The following is a 22,071-nucleotide window of genomic DNA, read 5'->3' on the forward strand; positions in this document are numbered from 1 at the left end:
GCCAAATTTAAAGAACGAGATGTCAAAATATCGTATATGATTCCCATCAAATTATTTCATTTCATTATATTAGCGAATCAAATTTTCGTATATCGCTGTCAGAAAGGCAATTTAATTTTAACAGACTGATTTGAATTGTCAACTTCAAGGAGAGGACCGACAATAAACCATGGCTCACATATAATTTATATCACTTGATACAAACGACTTTTCAGGGTGTCTACGGGTTGGTACTGCTTATTGGGCAGATGTGAATCACTAAACTAAAACAATAAAATGCCTATTATTCCTACATATCTTATAAAACATAACGGCATTGATACATTTAATATTTTCAATAATATTCTCACCTGTATTGTTTATTTTCTAGGCTCAACGCCGTCTCGACGTCGTCTATTTATCAGGTCACATCAAAATTACGATATACGAGATTTTAATTGGAAAAAATAATCAACCAATTATTTTACGAGATTATGTCACATGTCCTGAACGGAACTTCTAATTGGACTAGAAGTACGAAAATAAGATACATAGATGCGGCTCGGAGGGAAGATTTTCGACGTTCAGAAAAGTTATATACGAGATTTTGGCGATATACGAGATTTTGAAAGCGCATCGACGATATACTGAGAGATTTGAAGGGCAGTCTACTGTCTGTAAAATGATCAATAGTATTAGATTTAAGGAGAGATATGAAGGACAGTCTACTCTCTGATACAATGATCATTAGTATCAGATATAAGGAGAGATATGAAGGATGTACCCTCCGATACAATACTTAATAAAAACTAGAATACTGAGAGATATGAAGGCCGGTCTACTCTCTGATACAATGATCATTAGTATCAGATATAAGGAGAGATATGAAGGATGTACCTTCCGATACAATAATTAATAAAAACTAGAATACTGAGAGATATGAACGCCGGTCTACTCTCTGATACAATGATCATTAGTATCAGATATAAGGAGAGATATGAAGTATGTACCCTCCGATGCAATAATTAATAAAAACTAGAATACTGAGAGATATGAAGGCCGGTCTACTCTCTGATACAATAATTATTAGTATTAGATATAAGGAGAGATATGATAAAATGATTAATATTTTAACCACTTTTGTAATAACGACCAGTTTTGTAATAGCTCACCAATTTTGTAATAAAATCAACCGCTTTTGTAATACCTACCAGTTTTGTAATAACATGCGCCCATTTTTGTAATAAAATTAGGTCACCACTTTTGTAATAAGCTCGCCAGCTTTTGTAATATTATCAAGGGTCACCACTTTTGTAGTAAAGCTTCCCCAGTTTTGTAACAGCCAAGTTTATTACAAGTGGGTAACCGATAGTAGTTTATTAAAAAAGTGGTCAAACTTCATGTCAGCATCTAAATTGGATAAGATTTGAGGTAACACTAGTAGAAATAGTGTGTCCTAGACAAAATTGGGTGGAAGGGATTATAAAACCTGATGCCCCTTGTTCCACCCAGTGATATTACTATACTATATTGAGTATATGATCACATAAAACTAAACATGTTATATGGAACATAAAACTTTATTATTTCTAAAAATAACGTACACATCTTACAAGCACCTTTTCGGTGTTTAACAGAAATTTATAGAGCATATTGGAGGTGATGTTCAAATCACCTCACCTCCAGAAAATATCTTTCACCTTGTACCATCCGAAACGACCTGGAATGATGACAAGCGTTAGCCAAGCGCGCCACCAACCGCGATGGACTGTCATAAACTGTTTGACAGACATAGAAAGGCCAGAATTAATGCCACTAGCTTTCAACAATTTCTGAACAGAAATACTCACGGTAACTTTGCCAAGTGCATCGACCAAATTGTCTCTTATATACAATGGCTGACATAAACTCCACATTTTTTTCATAGTATTACACGATTTGCCTATATTCGTTTGTTTATTTGCAAAGTATGCAAAAGTCTTCGAAACTAAGGAGATAGACTGGACCAAATGAATGTCCTTATGTATTGCGGAATTGATTATCATTTCAAATATCTCCGCTGGAAAGACGGGTGAATCCAAAGAAGGAACTATGTTATTGTCATGAATGTTATCGTCATGATCAGCAACATCTCCAATCCCAGCCATCCTCCTATATCCGTCTACTTCAGTGTTTCCAAATGTCGCACCATCTCCACCTATCCCACTATCACCACCCTTCCCTCTATCACCACCCTTCTCACTATCACCACCCTTCCCTCTATCACCACCCTTCCCTCTATCACCACCCTTCTCACAATTACCACCCTTCCCTCTATCACCACCCTTCTCACTATCACCACTCTTCTCACTATCACCACCCTTCTCACTATCACCACCCTTCTTACTATTACCACCCTACTCACTATCACCAACCTTCCCTCTATCACCATGCACCCTTCTCACTATCACCACCCCTTCCCTCTATCACCAACCATCTCACTATCACCACCCTTCCCTTTATCACTAACCTTCTCACTATCACCAACCTTCCCACTATCTCCGCTCACCCCACTAACTCCACAAACACCTTCAGTGATTAGATTATCAACCACATCATCAAATGTGCACGTATCATTCAAATCAAACTGGCCAGTTAAAAAATCGCTTGGAATGCCAGAAAGAGCTACGTAAAGTTCACCTTGCACCTCATGAAAATAGCCACGAACTATCGTTAACAGTTCACTGACGGACTTATGACTCTGGACCATGTTCTGAAACAACTACACAATTAATATTGAATAACTGGGATATTATCTGTAGTGTAATGTAGTCGCCATAAGTACCATCCTTTTCCATTCTTGAAATATACTGATAAAGCGGCTCTCCAAGAAAGGACTGCATAGGGGTACCGTTTAATGTAGGGTTCTTCTGCATGGTCGTGGTTATTTCCGCTTCGTAAAATTCCTACAAATGGCACTAAACTGACAATTCCCATCTCCTTTCGGGTCGAAAGTGACAGAAAATCCCATTGTGTTGAAATTACCGAAGCTATCGGCCTTTGTCATGGGTATCATGTATTTTGAATTTGCTGATGTGGCCTTCTAATAACGCTGTATCTAAATGACATGTGCCTATCTGACCGTGTGCCTAAAAGAAGTGTGCCTAAAGTACTGTGCCTAAATGACTGCATACCCGTTGGATGCTGCTCATTCCTAATTTCAAGGCTGACATGAAGCCTGACCACTTTTGTAATAAACTACTATCGGTTACCCACTTGTAATAAACTTGGCTGTAACAAAAGTGGGAGCTTTACTACAAAAGTGGTGACCCTTGATAGTATTACAAAAGCTGGCGAGCTTATTACAAAAGTGGTGACCTAATTTTATTACAAAAATGGGCGCATGTTATTACAAAACTGGTAAATATTACAATAGCGGTTGATTTTATTACAAAAGTGGTGAGCTATTACAAATCTGGTAAGTATTACAAAAGCAGTTGATTTTATTACAAAAGTGGTGAGCTATTACAAAACTGGTAAGTATTACAAAAGCGGTTGATTTTATTACAAAAGTGGTGAGCTATTACAAAACTGGTAAGTATTACAAAAGCGGTTGATTTTATTACAAAAGTGGTGAGCTATTACAAATCTGGTAAGTATTACAAAAGCGGTTGATTTTATTACAAAAGTGGTGAGCTATTACAAAACTGGTAAGTATTACAAAAGCGGTTGATTTTATTACAAAAGTGGTGAGCTATTACAAAACTGGTAAGTATTACAAAAGCGGTTGATTTTATTACAAAAGTGGTGAGCTATTACAAAAATAATTAAATTGTAATTGGAATTGTAATTAAACAAAATATCACAGAATAAATGAATAATCATCTGTTATTAGCTGAGCAAATTAATACATAAATAAATAAACCATATAAAAATATATAATAATATCTACGCAACCAACTTACAAAAGTATCAGTAGCACATAATAAACATAAAATTAACATTGTCCTTTTTGAAAAAAAAATCAAATGGACAGAATTCTCTAACTGTTTGATCCTGAGGGTCGTTTGGCAGTATAACATTCCTCAACTGTAGTTAAAAAACATTATAAAATTTCACTCTTAACAAAAAATCTTTAGTTTTAATTGTTTACTTTTCTGAATTACAATTGGAAAGTCTGTATTTATTGCAGTTTTATATAGAAAGTTAATTGCTTTAATTTAAATAAGAATGGTGTAAAATAATATTGATGAGACACAAAGAAGTAACTCATTATTTTCTCTAAAGGACTCCAGATTTCAATGGAAGTTTTTGAAGGATTCAGTTTAGATTGCTTTATCTCAGGTGAAAAATAAAATATTGCAGCATTTCATATATCATATCTGTTGTAGAAAAGCTTCACAACTGTGACATTTTAGGCCTTGCATTGATCTGAATACTTTATAACAGATAATGTGACAAGTAGGAAATTGGAAACAAAGTAAAATTGTATAACTCATTTAGCCATTACATAAATGTATTATATTCAGAACAATAATCCAACATCTGGCTTGTCTATAATAGAAATAGTACATAGAAATTTTAGCATTCAAAATAGGTGACTCAAATATCTATTCACATAAATATCATGATTATGAGAAATGAATTTATTGCAACCCAGACAATTTTAATGAGGGTTATTAAAATGCAGAAATTGAAGGCATTAGATGGAATTAGTGGAAAAGTATACTAGAAATCAAATGTAATGAATAAATTAGGATAACATGTAAATAACATAAGTTATGTAAGCTCAACTATATGGTATATTTCAAACTGTAATGATCAGAAATGCTGTTAATACTGAGATAACAGAAAACTACACTTTGACATCAAATATCAACATTTCTTTCAATAACATTGAAAGTCAATAGAATGTCAGAAATTAGTTCAGGATGATATTTATTCATATAGTTTGTTATTTCTTAGCACTCAATACATAAAGAAAAGACGTCCATGTAAAAATGCAAACAAGGAATGAATTTTTGACTAATGATGGTCATATTTTCTGGAATCTGAAACCAGAAAATACAATGAAAAACAGTGTGTCAAAGGAAGTAAGAACACAATTTATTGATATTTAAAGGGCTATACCAACATTCAAAAACTTGCTTCAACATTAAAATAATTGCTCAACACTTCAGAAAAATCCAACATCCAGTTCCTCGATAATGATAAAAATAGCCGTTGAAGACACTGATAATCTAAGCTTCAGACATAATATAAATACGTTCAACAACAAAATATACTTTTTACTTGTAAGATAGCCTATCGTTCTTTAATAATTTCATTATAGAGCATAATTAATGGGTCAATTGAGAATATGAAATAAAGTCAATTGGAAGTCTACATTCTAATTTTCTAAAGACAAGAACTAATGAGGTATTTTAATTGAACAGGTATTGATTAAAAATTACTATAATAATGGAAATTAGTAATTATATCCAATTAGACAAGAATCAAACAGAATACATCTCTACATAATCAGACTAATAAAATACAAAATACTTCAGTATCTATTGCTATTATATCTTGATTCATAAAGGTTACATGAGTTATTCCACACTTCTGCTTCATCTGACAAAATAAACGATTGATAGAATCAACAGTCTAATCTAATCTGATCATTACTGAATACTAAAAATCCAAAATAATTGATAATGAATTGAGTAAACATAGGCTTGTGGCAAGTCTCACAAGCGAATACGCCCACCAGCAGCTTGATAAAGAGCTAAATGTGAACTGTAAAACAAACTCTATATCGTAGCCTGTAGAGTGAGCACGAGCCAAAAAGTGAAAAAATCAGAGTTTTATGCGATTTATCACAAGAAAATTATCGGATCCTCACCAAATTCAAAAGCGCACATCTTCATAATCATATTGTCACACACACAAAAGATCAAAAGAATCCATAAAGAATTGTAGTCTGTAGAGTGAACACTAGTCAAAAAAGTGAGAGAAAAAAAACGAACATGATAGAGTTTTATGCGATATCTCTCAAGAAAATCATCGGATTCTCACCAAATTCAATAGTGAACATCTTCATAATGATATTGACACAAATACAAACAATCAAAAGAATGTATGGAGAATTGTAGTCTGTAGAGTGGGCACGAGCAAAATATGTGAAAAAAATGAACGCGATATCAGAGTTTTATGCAATATCTCTCAAGAAAATCATTGGATCATCACCAAATTGAATAGTGCACATCTTCATAATGATATTGACACACATACAAAAGATCAAAAGAATCAATAGAGAATTGTAGCCTGTAGAGTGAGCACGAAGTAAATGTGAACGGACGGACGGACCGACAGACCGACGGGAGCAACTACAATATACGCCCATACTTACGTGTGGGCGTATAAAAATATGTACACCTGCTTGAGCCAAATTAACCAATATTTCCCCTCATTAATAGAATTGAACAAAACTTATATACAATACAATAAAATTACACAAATTATATATATATATGAATACTCTGTAAATGATATGTTATCAAGACAGCTTGCCAGGAGAGGTAAAATACGCCTACTACCAGTTGTCAGAAATGATAACAAAGTCTGTAGTGGTTTAATATGTGAAACCAATCATCCGATTGTTACTAATTTCAAGCTTTACTCAGGTCTCATACCAACGTAGTCTCTATCAGGCCTACAAGCCAAATTAAATGCACTGAATGAATTCAAGGGCCATAACTCCAAAACCAATCATCCAATTATTACCATTTTTGAACTTGAGATCTCATACCAAGTTTCATTGAGATAAGATAAAAAAATGCACTCTGTATCATGACAAGCAAAATTTGAAGCGTTTTTACTAAGTCAAGGGCAATAACTCTAAAACCTCTAAAATCCGATTATTACCAATTTCGAACTTGACTGAGATCTCATCAATATATACATGCATACCAAGTTTCATCAAGATCAGATAAAAATTGCAGCCTTTATCGTGCATACAAGACAAATTTAACGAGTTTTTACTAAGACAAGGGCAATAACTCTGCAACCGTTCATCCGATTATTACTACTCGAACTTGACCGAGATCTCATCAATACATACATGCATACCAAGTTTCATGAAGATAGGATAAAAACTGTAGCCTCTATCGCACTTACAAGCCAAATTTTACACATTTTTACTAAGTCCAGGGCAATAACTCTGAAACCAGTCATTCGATAATTACCAATTTCAAACTTGACTGAGATCTCATCAATATATACATGCATACCAAGTTTTATTCAGATTGGATAAAAAGTGTAGCCTCTATCCTACAAGAAATGTGAACAGACAGACTGACGGACAGGAGCGACGGCAATATACGTCCACATTTCCATGTGGGCGTATAAAAATGAACAAAAAATATAAAAAAACTTAGCATAATGCATTCTTGGAATGTTAGCACCAATATCTTCAAGATAGCTTGCCAGGCAAGGTAACATACACCCACTACCAGCTGTTGGGCATGATAACAAAATCTTTAGTGGCTTAATAATGAATTTTCAAATAATCTTAAAATCATCTATTAGTCAGGGCAAAAACCTGAAACAGTTATCAAATTCAAACATGAACAATGTCTAATCGCTGTACACATGGTCAATAACTCTGAAACTGTTCATCATCCAAATATTACCAATTTCTAACTTGATCAAGATCTCAATATATATATGAATATCTAGTTTCATCAAGATCGGATAAAAACTGTAGTCTCTATCATGCCTACAAGCCAAATTTGACGAGTTTTTACTAAGTCACGGGCAATAACTCATCCGATTATCACCAATTTTGAACTTGACTGAGATCTCATCAGTACATACTTGCAAACCAAGTTTCATCAAGATCGGATAAAAATTGCAGCCTTTATTGTGCATACAAGCCAAATTTAACGCGTTTTTACTAAGTCAGGGGCAATAACTCTGAAAGCGTTCTTCTGATAAGTATAATCAGACCAAGATTTCATCAATATATACATGCATACTAAGTTTCACCAATAAAAACTGTAGCCTCTATCGCGCAAGAAATGTGAACGGACCGACCGACCGATGGAAATATACATCCACATTTCCATGTGGGCGTAGAAAAAAAAGCATATTAACATATGAACTTTTCACACTACATATAGAAAATGTATTGCCCTTTAATATGAAAAGTTCATTTTTGAAAATTTACCCAATTATCTTTAAACTCTAGTTAAGAGGTGACAAAATGTGCAACAATGTTATCTCCACTAAAAAAATTGAGAGTTTCTCTGTTCCAGTAATATTTAACAGTTATTTCTATGAGCACCAGTACCAGTTTATTGTAAGTTTATATTTACTTGTCTGATTTCGAAGTTCTGGATAATGATTTGATAAGTAGAGTCTGTTTTAGTTGATCTAGTTGATCTAATGTGAGATTCTGTATCGATGTATCAGAGTTTAATATAGATGTATCGGATGATGATAATGATTGTAATGATTGTAAAGATGATGATGACTCACGACTTTTACATTTCTTCTTTTTATCACCACTCTGTTCACCTGAACTATGAAAAAAAAGAGATACGAGATATTGACATGGAATATTTTCATAGAGGTGAACTAACCATGACATATATAGCACATGGAAATTTATAGAGGAGAGAGATACATGATATTGATATTGTAACTGAAGAGAGAGATATCGATATGGTAACCAAAGAGAGAGATACAATATATTGACATGGTACTAAAGGAGAGAGATACATGATATCGATATGGAAACCAAAGAGAGAGATACAATATATTGACATGGTACTAAAAGAGATAGATACATGATATCGATATGGAAACCAAAGAGAGAGATACAATATATTGACATGGTTCTAAAGGAGATAGATACATGATATCGATATAGTAACCAAAGAGAGAGATACAATATATTGACATGGTACTAAAGGAGAGAGATATATGATATTGACATAGTAACCAAAGAGAGAGATACAATATATTGACATGGTACTAAAGGAGATAGATACATGATATCGATATGGAAACCAAAGAGAGAGATACAATATATTGACATGGTACTAAAAGAGATAGATACATGATATCGATATGGAAACCAAAGAGAGAGAGATACAATATATTGACATGGTACTAAAGGAGAGAGATATATGATATTGATATGGAAACCAAAGAGAGAGATACAATATATTGACATGGTACTAAAGGAGAGAGATATATGATATTGATATAGTAACCAAAGAGAGAGATACAATATATTGACATGGTACTAAAGGAGAGAGATATATGATATCGATATGGTAACCAAAGAGAGAGATACAATATATTGACATGGTACTAAAGGAGATAGATACATGATATTGACATAGTAACCAAAGAGAGAGATACAATATATTGACATGGTAATAAAGGAGATAAATACAAGATATTGACATGGTAAAAGAGGAAAGAGATACAAGATATAAAAACAAGAAATCGACATGGAAACTTATCACAAAGGCGAGAGATACGAGATATTGACTTGGAAATTGTCAAAGAAGAGCCAATAAATGCATGGTAATAAATGAATTTTTAATTGCAATTCATTAAAAAGTAAGCCTTCTGCAATTATTCATTTCATAATTTTAATCATTGCATTTAGATTAATTGATTTATTATTTGTTTTATAAATCAATCTCTTTTTTTTTGATTCTTTAATCCAGAGAATTAGATAATATTCTCTTATAAAAAAAATATAATTATCATTTAAGTAATGATTATAGTATTTACTATAACTATAAAATAAAAATTAAATAATGCCAGACAAGGTAACATTTACCTCAGTAACACATTTCATTTATTTAATACTAGATACCCCATTCAGTAGGCCAGAAGGTCCATTAATGTAGGAGCATCATGTGGCAATGAACTCAAAATATTGTTTCTCACCTGAACATATGAGAAATTCTAGCTCGTAACATATCTGTGGAATGTTTATGGTTATTGGGTATTCTGGCTGGAGAATATACGGGGGTAGCTGGTAATAGGCGGACATGAGGAGCTTCAGGCACTGAATTAAAAAAACATAGATAATATGGATAGACTTGGAATCAGTAACTCCTATAAAATCAATAGAAACAATAACAAATGAAGTGACAAATATATGTTCTTTTTGTACAAAACAGTGCAAGTGCAAATTCCTTGATCAAAACAAACTATGTTTGCTATAATGAATTTTTGAATGACTGAAAATGGTTCACATGGTGACATAGTCCTGATTATAGATTACAGCCACATGCACACAGATTTTCAATAAATTTTCTTAACCCACAGGCAAAGTAGTGACTTTTATACTCCAGTTTTCATTCTGTATACTATTTTGTATATTAATTTCTTACTCCTGTTTTTTTTAGCTGCGCTGAGATCAGAATGAGATTTGTTTTTATCTATAAAATATTAAAGCAATTTCAAAATATGTACCTATTTCAGGAGAAATGTATCGAGGTGTCTCCGCTTTAAAAGGAGAAATTTTCTCATCTTTAAAGGGAGATAAACATAAAAATTCCTGTTGTAACATAACATATTTTTCCTCTTCCAATCTCTGTCTCTAAAAAACAAGATTTCATCATATGATGATTACTTGGAAATGATAAACAATTATTACTACTAGATATTTGACTTAAAATATACATTTCATGAGCTTTTGAAGGAATATAATTTTTCTATAAAATGTGTCTAGCCTGCCATAAAACCACATGCATTTGTTGACAAAGCTGATTATCACTTTTTCAATTTTATTATTAACAATATCATTTTCAAAGTTATAATACAAAACAATATAATGTCCAACAAACCTGACGATCTAATTCAGCAGAAGCTAGAGAATACTGAATTCTTTTCTCTTCTATCTCACTTTTTTCTCTATCAATTAATTTCTGTTGTCTTTCTATATTTTCTTGCTCCCTGGATTTTACCTGCACGACATTATAACTAATCATATGTAACTTATAAACATAGGCTTGTGGCAAGTCTCGCAAGCGAATACGCCCACCAGCAGCTTGATAAAGAGCTAAATGTGAACTGTAAAACAAACTCGGTTTCATAGCCTGTAGGGTGAGCACGAGCCAAAAATTTATATGCGATATCTCTCAAGAAAATCATCGGATTCTCACCACATTCAATAGTGCACATCTTCATAATGATATTGACACACATACAAAAGATTAAAAGATTCCATAGAGAATTGTAGCATGTAGAGTGAGCAAGAGTCAAAAAAGTGAGAAAAAATACTTACGTGTGGGCGTATAAACATTGTGGTGAGGTGCACACAATGACCCCAAGCATGTATCCGCATGCTTGCTTAAGTAATACTTAACATGATTTAGACTAACCTGTAAATGTAACAATTCTTCTTGTTTCTGTATGATATCTCTATAAGCTGAGACCTGATGTTGTAAATGAGACATATATACAAATTGATCAGGAGGCTGTGGGTGGGGAGTGACTGGTGACATAGTAGATGATACTGGTGGATATCCATTAGTAGTTACTACTGTGGTATTAACGTCTGTTAACATTAACTGTTTAGATGCTGCTGGTTTACAATTAGTACCATCTATAAAACACACAAATGAATTTCTAGTGTTATCATTCCCCTTTAGCTATCCTCATAGGTTATAAGAGATGAATAATACCTCATTCGATACCTTGTGTTTACAGGGTCAATGTTGTGAATTTCAGTTCGATATTGGGTTTTTACACACCGATTTTCACAACTTCGCCGACCTTCACCTTGACTTCATGTTAAAATAGCAAACATTATAAAGGCCGCCACACACCAACCGATTTTTAAAGTTACCTCGCACATTTCATGACAAGGCTCATCAGGAGGACTTTCGATCAACCATACCAGATATCTCCAAATCACTCTCGGTTGTGTCCAGTCTGGCGATGTTTCGAAAAAAAAAACGGTAAAGGTGCTGGCACACAAGTAGTCTTGGTCGGAGATTTTTGTTGCAGATTAGAGTCTTGAGTGCCTGTGCCTCAACGACAAGATTATCTCTTCTCCAACAGGATTTGTATTATCAAACAAGTTTTATCGTCTGCAAGACAGTCATCATCCAATCAGATTCATTTTTCTTTCAAGTGCACGCTCTGTACGTGATTATCAACATGGTGGAAAAAGACCGACTGGAGATTTTTGTCGCTGACAAGAATCTTGTCAGGAATTTCGTCGACTGGCAAGGGCACACTACCTTAATGTGAACCAGCCTTTAGTTATAAAGTTGTGAATATTGCCTGTACAGTCTTCACATAAGCGCACAAGTTTCAGATTTGCAAAAAAGTCGTAAACACAGGCAGATATACAAAGGCAGGTATAATACACAATCCATCACAATCTTGGAAAAAATCTGTCACTGCAAATGTGGCCAGACAAACAAATTAGCATAATACAGACACCATAGTATTGATAGTTATTTGTATTTAAAAATATTCTACTAAAAGGTGCTTGAGACCACTAGTATAAAACGGGAAGAGAGCAAGTGTCATGTTACTAGGAAGTATAAAATGATTGTGCTTGTCAGCTGTAAATTGATATTGAAAGCAGCATAGGCAAAGATGATAAAATTCTCTAGCCACAAGTTTTATCCTCTTAAAATATGATGTTTGCCTATCTCTTTCATTTTGTATATCTGGTCAGACATACTTACTCAAATTGTCTTTCTGTCGACACAATGTCTTCTTTATTTTTTCACAAGTATCTTGAAAATTCTTCTCAATGTTTTTCTGTATAGTTTCTAATGGAAGTTGATAATATCCTAGGAAGAAAAGGTTCTTTCTCAGGATTATGATATACTTTAGAAAATCTAAACTGAACAATACTAATCTAAATCTACTTTACATAAAAAGTATACTTTATCAGCCATGTGGACTCTTCAAACAGTATTGCAAGTTGACCTAAGTGGTATTACATGATCTAGACAGAGATGGTATTAAATCTAATGTTTTTAATCTTTTCAACACTTACCATTATCTGTAACATCATCAATATTTAACTGATTTTTTATATCTACATCATCATCATCATCTGTACCAATAGATTGATTACTAGTTGATCTCTATAAAAAAAAAATACATCAGAATTAATTCGTTAACTTTACAGAACTCAAGCTCTGAACTCTTAATATCTAAAAGTTAATGAAAATAAAAATTAACTATGAACCTGTTAAAATTTAAGAATACCTACATGTATTTTAAATGGTGAAATATCTGCTACAGACAAATCAGGTCTATTTACTATTGCTGCCAAGTTTTTCTGCATAGAATATAAACAGTCACGTAGCTGCGAATTTTCACACAATAATTCTTGATGTCTTTCTTCATAGGTGGTTAACATACCCTGATACATTTCTTCTTCCTGTCTATCAATGACATTTTCATAGAGTCAAAATATAATATCATAGTGTCAAAAAAACAATTTCATAGAGTGAGTCAAAATGTAATATCATGGAGTCAAAAAAACAATTTCATAGAGTGAGTCAAAATATAATATCATAGTGTCAAAAAAGAATTTCATAGAGTGAGTCAAAATATAATATCATAGTGTCAAAAAAAACAATTTCATAGAGTGAGTCAAAATGTAATATCATAGTGTCAATAAAACAATTTCATAGAGTGAGTCAAAATGTAATATCATAGTGTCAATAAAACAATTTCATAGAGTGAGTCAAAATGTAATATTATAGTGTCAAAAAAACAATTTCATAGAGTGAGTCAAAATATAATCTTTATTTATTTGTAGTCTCTCAAATTGAGCTGTACCACAAACCTTTTACCTGTAACAGAAACTGATGTCAAAATGATCCAAAGGTTCTAGACATTATTGTAGCTTAACTAAGACTAAACCCAGACAGTTTCATTTATTAATAGTTAATGAAAATATCTGAACTATTAATTCAAGGTTTGCTTCCAAGAATGATGCCACATACTCTCTCCCATTCAACATAAATTTACAGGGTTTTTTTACATTGTTTATTGCATCTGTTTTCATCTTCTCATGATTTAAAAATTTTCTCAATAGACTCATCTATAACAACAAACTCTTCTCAGCAAATTATGATTTTCATATTTCTAAAACTAGCAAATATATTTGTCAAAAAGATTGTTTACTTACTTTCCTCCTACTCTAGTATTCCAGGTACCTCTCTTTCCATCTGGTCTCTGTATAACATTGATTAGTTCTAAACCTGTAGTCCTTTCACAATTCTTATCATTTAATAACTGATGTAGCCTATCTTTTAATTTAGCTAGCTCTTGTTCTTTTTTCTTTAGTTCATGTTTATACTTCATATCCCTACTTTTCAGAACTAGATTTAATCTTTTGACCTGCAATGATAAATGAAAAGTCTTACTCTTTATCTTCTATAAAAAAAAATAGTTACTGTGTCTGTGTAAACCAACATGGGCTAATAAATAAAATAGATCTATTGCAATGGCTCAGAAATGTTTTAAATTATTTTAATATATTTCTTATTAAAGATAGTTTCCCTTATTCTTATTTTTATATATATATATTCGATTATTGGACGGCCGATACTTATATCAATCGCAAGTAGAGGTATTTTAATGAATGGGTAAAATACCAGTTTGTCTCAAAAGCCCGTAATTAGCCCGTAATTAGCTAATTACGATGAGGATTTCCATAGCATGACCCTGATAATAAAATTGTCCAGTCTTTTTTCGAATAACCAGTGTATGCTGTCAGGGACATCCGTGATTGGTTAAAAATCGTTTAAATATGCACGCATGTGCACTCCCCACATTCTTTTCTTTTCTCACAACAAAAATATGGCTGCTCGAAGAATGAACAGTTTACAACTTAAAAAGGCTTCAGATTCAGAAGATAGCAAGGTAATATACGCCCACTGGCAGCTTTGATTTTGAATAAAAATATTTATCAGTACAGTAACAATAACCAGTATGAAATATTCAACCTTCAGTCATACACTTCTTTTGAACTCTTTAGGGCGATACTGAATAATATTGAGTATGAGTTATTGCCCTAGTTCTTGAAAACGTGTTCAATTTTTAGCTCGTGAAAACTCTAGAAGGCAAATATTTAATCTTCAGCACAGAAAGAGCTAAAATCGAACGAGTTTTCAAGAACAAGGGCAATAACTCATACTTAATGTTTTTCAATTCTTCTGATTTTTAATAGGGTTCATCCTTGAGTGATTACAAACACTCACACCAACACTCGTCAAAATCTGTCAAGAATTGTGCCTTCTAGAGTGTCTATGAGCTAAAAATTGAACGTGTTTTCAAGAACAAGGGCAATAACTCATACTAAATATTTTTCGATTTTTCTGATTTTCAATAGGGTTTATCCTTGGTTGATAACAAACACTCATGCCAAGTTTTGTCAAAATCCATCAAGAATTGTGTCTTCTTGAGTGATTACAAGCTAAAAATTGAACGCGTTTTCAAGAACAAGGGCAATAACTTATGCTAAATATTTTTCGATTCTTCTGATTTTCAATAGGGTTCATCCTTGGGTGATAACAAAATACTCATATCAAGTTTTGTCAAAATTCGTCAAGAATTGTGTCTTGTAGAATGTTTACGAGCAATTGTGGACGGACGGACCGACGGACATGGGTGACGGCAATATACGCCCCCCATTTCATGTGGGCGTATAAAAATAAAGGGAACAAAGAAGAAATGGGATAAAGAAAATCCAAGAATGGAAGAGAATCAGTTAAAATCTCATAGTGAAACAGCCACTCGCTTTCTCAACAGTCGGAAAGAATGACGTCATTTGGTCACATGAACAAACATGGAGTTTAAATTTAGCTTCTCAAAGCAGATTTGAGTAAATGACTTCCTCAAGCCTTTCTACGTCCACATATGGTATTTTAACATATGAATATTTTCATAATTCATTAGAAACACTGATTAATCAATTAGTAAGCATGATTTGACCAAGAAAAATGAGCTAAGGCATCTTTAAACAGTTGATGTCAAATCCAAAATATGATGTACCATGATGAAATGTGGGAACATGGGCTCGGTTGGGGAGTGAAGAAAGTTCTGCTATAATCATATATCATATATCATTACATGGAGGATTACCTCTTCTTTTTCTGTCTTTAATTTAGCTGATTGAAGTTTACATTTATTGGTAATCTGTCGTTTCTTTTCGCTTTCCTCTGATGCCTCTTTATCTAACTGTTCTAACTGTCGTTTTAACCTAGTCACTGAACCTTTCTGATGTTCTAAATCACCTGATAATCTGTGATGTCTAGATAAAATAAACAAATTGAACTCTGAAATTTACCATTTCCACCCTATAGTGCTAATAAAAATACAAGCAATGTCAAATGATATGCAATAAAGGAAATATAGATACCAACAAACATAAGCTAATTTAGAAGATAATTAATGTAAAGACCTTGCACTCAAACAACATGCATATCATATTAATAATGAACAACCATCATAAGATTACCAGTTGGTAGACTACCATCTGGACATTTGTTTGTGTCAGCTATAACAGTATATATTGTAGTACTATTTAAGTAAGCTAGATCATTATCTTGCTAGATGGCATTCCAGAGTGCCCTGAAAAATACTGATAGCTTATTACCTACCTATTTTCAAGTTCATCTCGTCCACATCTTTCCTTTTGGTATCTTGAAAGTATCTCACGCAATGCATTGATAAGTGGAACTATATTAATATCACCTCCACTATTTATTGGAAGTGGTGGAAAACCTTGAACTTGTAACTCCTACAACAGCAAATAAGAATGAAGTTCACATAATCACTGGGAAAGTTTTCGGAAAATGGTTGAAATTTAGAAGGCCAATTTATCAATTAATCATGAATGCAACTTTTTCAACATGAAAGCTGATAAGAAGGATTTTCTTTTAATTACCTGTGATAATATAGCCAAACACACATTAACATTGTCTCCAGTACAAAATGTGTTAGATGATGTTACACTTTGTAATAAACTCCAATCAGCCATTTGGAAATCTGAAGAAATACAAAATCAACCATAAAAAACAAAATTAAAAAATTGCATCTGAGACAAATAGAGTGCAATAGAAAAAATTATGATTCCTAGAAATTTTCATCAAAAAAGGCATAAATTTAACAGAACATTTTCCATCAAAACAAATTTCAAAGTGCAAATGTGTGTTCATACTTTCATTGTTAACAATGCAAAGTCATTCTTATACCAACAGTGCAGTCAAGTAACCAAGTTTCGTGCAATCTCCAGTAATGATAAATATTTTACAAGTGCGAACTTGTCTGACCTTCGCATTTGAATGTTTTGATAAACATGGGTTATCTCTAAAACTTCAACCTGCAAAATTTATCATCTATTTCTAACATATTTTAATGTGGATTTCGGTTATAACCAAATATCACAATTTTTTATCGGCCAAATTGACATTTAATCAGAATTCCAAGTGTCGTCTGCTAGAATATATTCCAGAGAACAAACTCACAGGACAAACTAGCGGATTCCATGTCAGCAGAAAAATTCTATAGAACACAATATGGGCCCTATTGTATGTTGTTTCAATGAATTTTAGCAATAGTTTGCTCTTAAAGTTTACCTATCTTTTTTTGTCAGACACTATTTTTTTTAAATCAATGTTCTTAGAAGGAATTGTAATTACTTATAATGAATTGATATTAAAGATAGTAATAATAATAATACAAGTCTTTTTATTAAATAAGTGGCACAAATCATCAAAATATAAATATATACAGAAAAATTTAAAACATTAAAGCTTTCGAGCCAGAAAAGGCTTATGAGAAACATAACAATCAAAACAAATTTTAATCGTCCATTACTGGTGCACAAGTTAATATTCAGTTAAAACTGAACATATAGTCAGGGCTGTTATGTAGCCCCACGCCGAATTCATATTGATTTTAAATGTTTAGTATCATAGGATAGGTATTTTAATGAATTATCAAAATAAAATGTTTCCAACGTGATATTATGAAATGAACAAATCTGTTATGACGTCACCCTCATTTTCCACAAATTTTGTCTATTTATCAACGTAAAGAGACAAAAACACAGAGATTTAATAATTACTGCTTTGGGTTTTTTAATTTGTAGACTCCAACTAGATTTATGCTAATACTTTTGAGTTTGCATAAGTATTCATGATGTCATTCTGCCGTCACAGTCATTATAACAGTATCTGCTTCTTCGTGGTTATATTCTGTAAATCGTATCGTTCCTTATGTTACTTCCATTGAATGAAATGGTGAATAATCTCTTCTCAGCCTGGAGCATTCTACTGGCTTCATAAGCAAGAAATGTTACTATTTGCTTCTTTGTTTCAATGTGAGACAAGTCTTTTAGTAGTTAGTCTAGAAATATCGAATGTACCTGATATTTTATATATCACTGCAGCAGATCCATTGTTACGCCGATCTCGGGTGGCAGACTTTAAACTATTGCTTTTATATGAGTCAAAAACTAAGCGAACCTGTGAAAACCCATCGTTGTTCATGAGACTTCTTGGAATAACTGCAAGTTCGTATCTTTCTATTGTCGATTTCATGTCAATATCTCTTGAAGACTTACCCACTATTGCACATCTTGGAAATAATCCACGATGTTCCTTCAACTCAATAATGTTGTCCTTAAGTTTGTGAGTGCCAATTTTTCCGTGTTTCCCAAAAGTTGGAATATTTACTTTCTGCAATGAATCCCAAATTGATTGTGAAGCATCTTCACCTAAACGATTCTTGATAAAATCTGAATAAAGACTTGGTCCTTTATCTTCTACCGCTACTAGTTCTGAACTAGCTTTGTCAGATAGAACAGTTTTTGTCATTATGTTGTAAGTATTGGTAGAACATGGTGGAAATGAAAAAATATCTGTGTTTTCGAACTTTCGTAATATATCAGTTTGACGTCTCTTAAAAGATGCATTATTCTGATGGCATGCTGAAGAGTGACACGATTGCAATGACAAGTTGTTTAAATATCCCTTTGAAATATTGGCAAGGATTGGAGCTACCAGAAAGTATCGTGTTCGCTCATTTTCGTTGTTGGAAATTCCAATCAAACCACCTTCTACCTTCATAATTTTATTCTCCTGTTCACCGGCATGATCCATTCCAATCGATGTGAACGGAATCAAGTTCTGTTTCACTGAAAATTCTCCATTCATGAAAGCGTTCCATATTCCAGGGTCAGATTGTTCCAAACTTTTCATATCAGCGATATAGACAGGTAACATTCTTCTATTTTATACGGTCCATACTGCATATATCTTGACACATTAGTGTTGATGCCTCTAAGTGAAGCTTCCAATACCGTTGGCGAATTGCTTGAATAAACAGCAGAAGGAGTTCAATCATTCGCATATACACTCTTAGAAACTGGAACATTTGGTTGCTTTTCATACAGTTGTCAAAGGAGTCCATAGTTTGAATTAAATGGCAGGACTGAATTTCTTGTTGCAACTTGTTGTGGCCACTCTCCTTACTTTGTTGACGGCAGTTATTTTCGCTTGATCATTTATAGATTGATACAAACTACCGGATGGTCCAAGAAATTTTTCTGGAAATCTTGCTTGCAGTCCGATGAAATAAAACTTATACAAGATAACTAGTGTTGTTTCATGCGCAGACACAGATCTCTTCAATTTGCCTTATTGTATTAGGGCCATAAACATCAGCTTCTAACCAACCGTCGTCTATTCCTAAATGTTCAATAAAAGACCGTATGGCTCGTAAATGTGCAAATATGGTATGAAGTTCACCTAAGCATATGATAAATTTATCTCTAAGATCAGTTCTGCAATGTACATGATTATAAGCTCTAGTGTATAAATCAAGGTCCAATGAAATCACTGTTTTAAAATCATCACCACCTAACCAGGTTGATATCATCTGTGATCGTTTTAGAGCTGTATAAACTGATGAAATATCTGATGCTGGCGCTGGTATCAAAGGAAACATAAACACATTTGTTGTGAAATCTCTCTCTGCCTCGGAATCAATGATTATGGAGGTATATGCATTCCACGGGTGTACAGTAAGGTAGTTATCATCAGTAGTCTGAAATGATTCAGATATAAAATGCTGATTTTCTAAGATTTTCTTTCACAAGAATCCATGGTAATTGTATAGAACATGGGTTTGTTAGAGGTTTATTAATAACTAATGATTAGTGGAACAACCTACAGATTTTTTAAACTGCTTTCCACATGGTTTGGGGCAATCAAGAATTTTGTTAAAATCATTTTCGATCAGCTTAAGACTAGACTTTAGGTGCCCTTTAATATCAAAACTCTCTGTTGGTAAATCCAAAGTACGACGTTGGAATCCAGCCATCATAAATACATGTGTTGTTCCCTTACCATCTTCTGTGTCTTCTTCAAAATCTACATAATCGATATGGAAATGTATAAATACATTCTTCTGCATTGATTCAGGTATATAAACTCCATTATTAGCTGCCATATTCTTCAGAACACCATTCGCCAGATATGTTTCCCATTGCAAGCATCTATCATTTGAGATACAAAGTTGCATTCTATTTAGAAGGTTGATCAATCGTTTACTTCTTCCTTACTGTCTCAAAGTCAGCCCTAGACGAACAACTTGGTCTTGTCGTAGGTCTGTTGAAGGTGTACTACGGATTCCGATGAGCTTTTGTACGTTGCTTGTCGATCTGTGAATACATTGAACATTGTAGAGTTACACTGTATGTGTATCTTTTGGTTTATCATGTGATCACGATGACATTCTGTGTGCATTTCTCGTTTACCTACCACAAGCCAACACTGAAATGTCTTAAGTTTGAGTGGAATATCACTTGAAAAATATTCAAATTAAATTTTTATCCTTTTTTTTCTTTTCCAAAATCTCTCTCCTTAAAATTCCATAAAATCGTCAAATCCTCGTCAGTGTCAAATTCCTTAATTTGTTTTATAGCCAATTCTGTTATTGCAGACGCATTGCCACTAAAGAAAACCCTACTCAGTTGATTTACCTGATTTGCTTGTTCAAAAAAAATTTCTGGTATTTCTTTAATAAGCTGCTCTTTAAGCCAGCCAATTTGAGATTTATCTGCTCTGTCATCTGTCAGATTTGTATCGAGAAGAAGAGATTGGTACAGTTTGTGGATATTTCTTATAGATAGAATATGATTTTTAATAATAGCACATTTTACAGCACTCACTACCTCTATTAACACAGATTTTCGATGAATATCGTCTGCTTTTTCAAATTTGTCATAAGATGGTTCTTTAGCACGATCTGCATAATTTACCGACAGTGTTTGTGATATTTAAAATCACCAGCCCTTGCATCAAAAGAGGAATGCAATCTTATTTTCAAATTTTCTTTGTCAGATTTATGGACAGCGTCCTCCAGTTTCTTATTTACATTCTCAGTTGACATCTGATGTAATGGCTTGGTATTTGATGGGTCTTGGCAAAAGGAACACATCGTACTATCAAATATGCCATCTCCTGAACGAGTCTTTCTCTTTTTTGGGAGTGGTGGCGAATCTTGGGAAGTGGGGCTAGTTTCATTTGAAATAGATAGAAATTTAGCTTTTGATTGCTTCAGGTGATCACTGTTTGTTAATGACTGATAGCAAACTCGATGGTATACAGCATTCTTGTCTATTAGATTCACTACAGATTCATTTTGCAATCTCTCATTTACTAAAATAAATTCGTTCTCACCATATTTGGCACAAAGATGAACTGTTTCTAGAATTTTTCTAGAAAGTTGATGAAGAAGGGGTCACTACTTTGTTCTTCTTACTGCCTTTCTTTGTGTTATTAACTTGACAAATCAAACAGCTACTATAGTTTGTCCTTGTCACACTGTGTTTCAATTGAGTAATGGGCAACAAACTCATTTTTACACACAAAAGTGTCCTATTAGTACCTTAAGAGCTCCATAAACAAACATGGCCGCCAATCTCCTGCATATGACGTCACTTTTTGAATGACGTAACTATTTACCTGTTACCTATTAAAAGGAATCATTTCACAAAAAAATTGGTAAGATGTTCCTGTTCATTAAGTGCTTGAATTCATTATCATAATGCTT

At 33.2% G+C, this 22,071-nt stretch overlaps 3 protein-coding genes across 3 annotated transcripts; all 3 read right to left on the minus strand.

Annotated features, from left to right (window-relative positions):
• Nucleotides 1–1,655: 1,655 nt before the first annotated feature.
• LOTGIDRAFT_158522 (hypothetical protein) lies at nt 1,656–2,728 on the minus strand (the record flags this gene model as incomplete). The annotated part of the gene is made up of 2 exons (XM_009051676.1): nt 1,656–2,375; nt 2,489–2,728. 2 exons carry the CDS (start codon nt 2,726–2,728, stop codon nt 1,656–1,658), a joined length of 960 nt encoding a protein of 319 aa, XP_009049924.1.
• A 5,583-nt stretch (nt 2,729–8,311) lies between these two features.
• LOTGIDRAFT_158523 (hypothetical protein) lies at nt 8,312–19,214 on the minus strand (the record flags this gene model as incomplete). Its single annotated transcript, XM_009051677.1, has 13 exons — nt 8,312–8,522; nt 9,910–10,030; nt 10,441–10,567; nt 10,815–10,934; nt 11,352–11,575; nt 12,672–12,779; nt 12,989–13,079; nt 13,208–13,382; nt 14,135–14,346; nt 16,093–16,261; nt 16,611–16,750; nt 16,898–16,998; nt 18,578–19,214. 13 exons carry the CDS (start codon nt 19,212–19,214, stop codon nt 8,312–8,314), a joined length of 2,436 nt encoding a protein of 811 aa, XP_009049925.1.
• A 406-nt stretch (nt 19,215–19,620) lies between these two features.
• Nucleotides 19,621–20,466, minus strand: LOTGIDRAFT_158524 (hypothetical protein; the record flags this gene model as incomplete). Its single annotated transcript, XM_009051678.1, has 2 exons — nt 19,621–20,061; nt 20,188–20,466. The coding sequence occupies 2 exons, from the start codon at nt 20,464–20,466 to the stop codon at nt 19,621–19,623; spliced, it is 720 nt and encodes a 239-aa protein (XP_009049926.1).
• Nucleotides 20,467–22,071: the final 1,605 nt, after the last annotated feature.

The sequence above is a fragment of the Lottia gigantea genome (assembly GCF_000327385.1).
Source record: "Lottia gigantea unplaced genomic scaffold LOTGIsca_17, whole genome shotgun sequence".
Lineage (NCBI taxonomy): Eukaryota > Metazoa > Mollusca > Gastropoda > Lottiidae > Lottia > Lottia gigantea.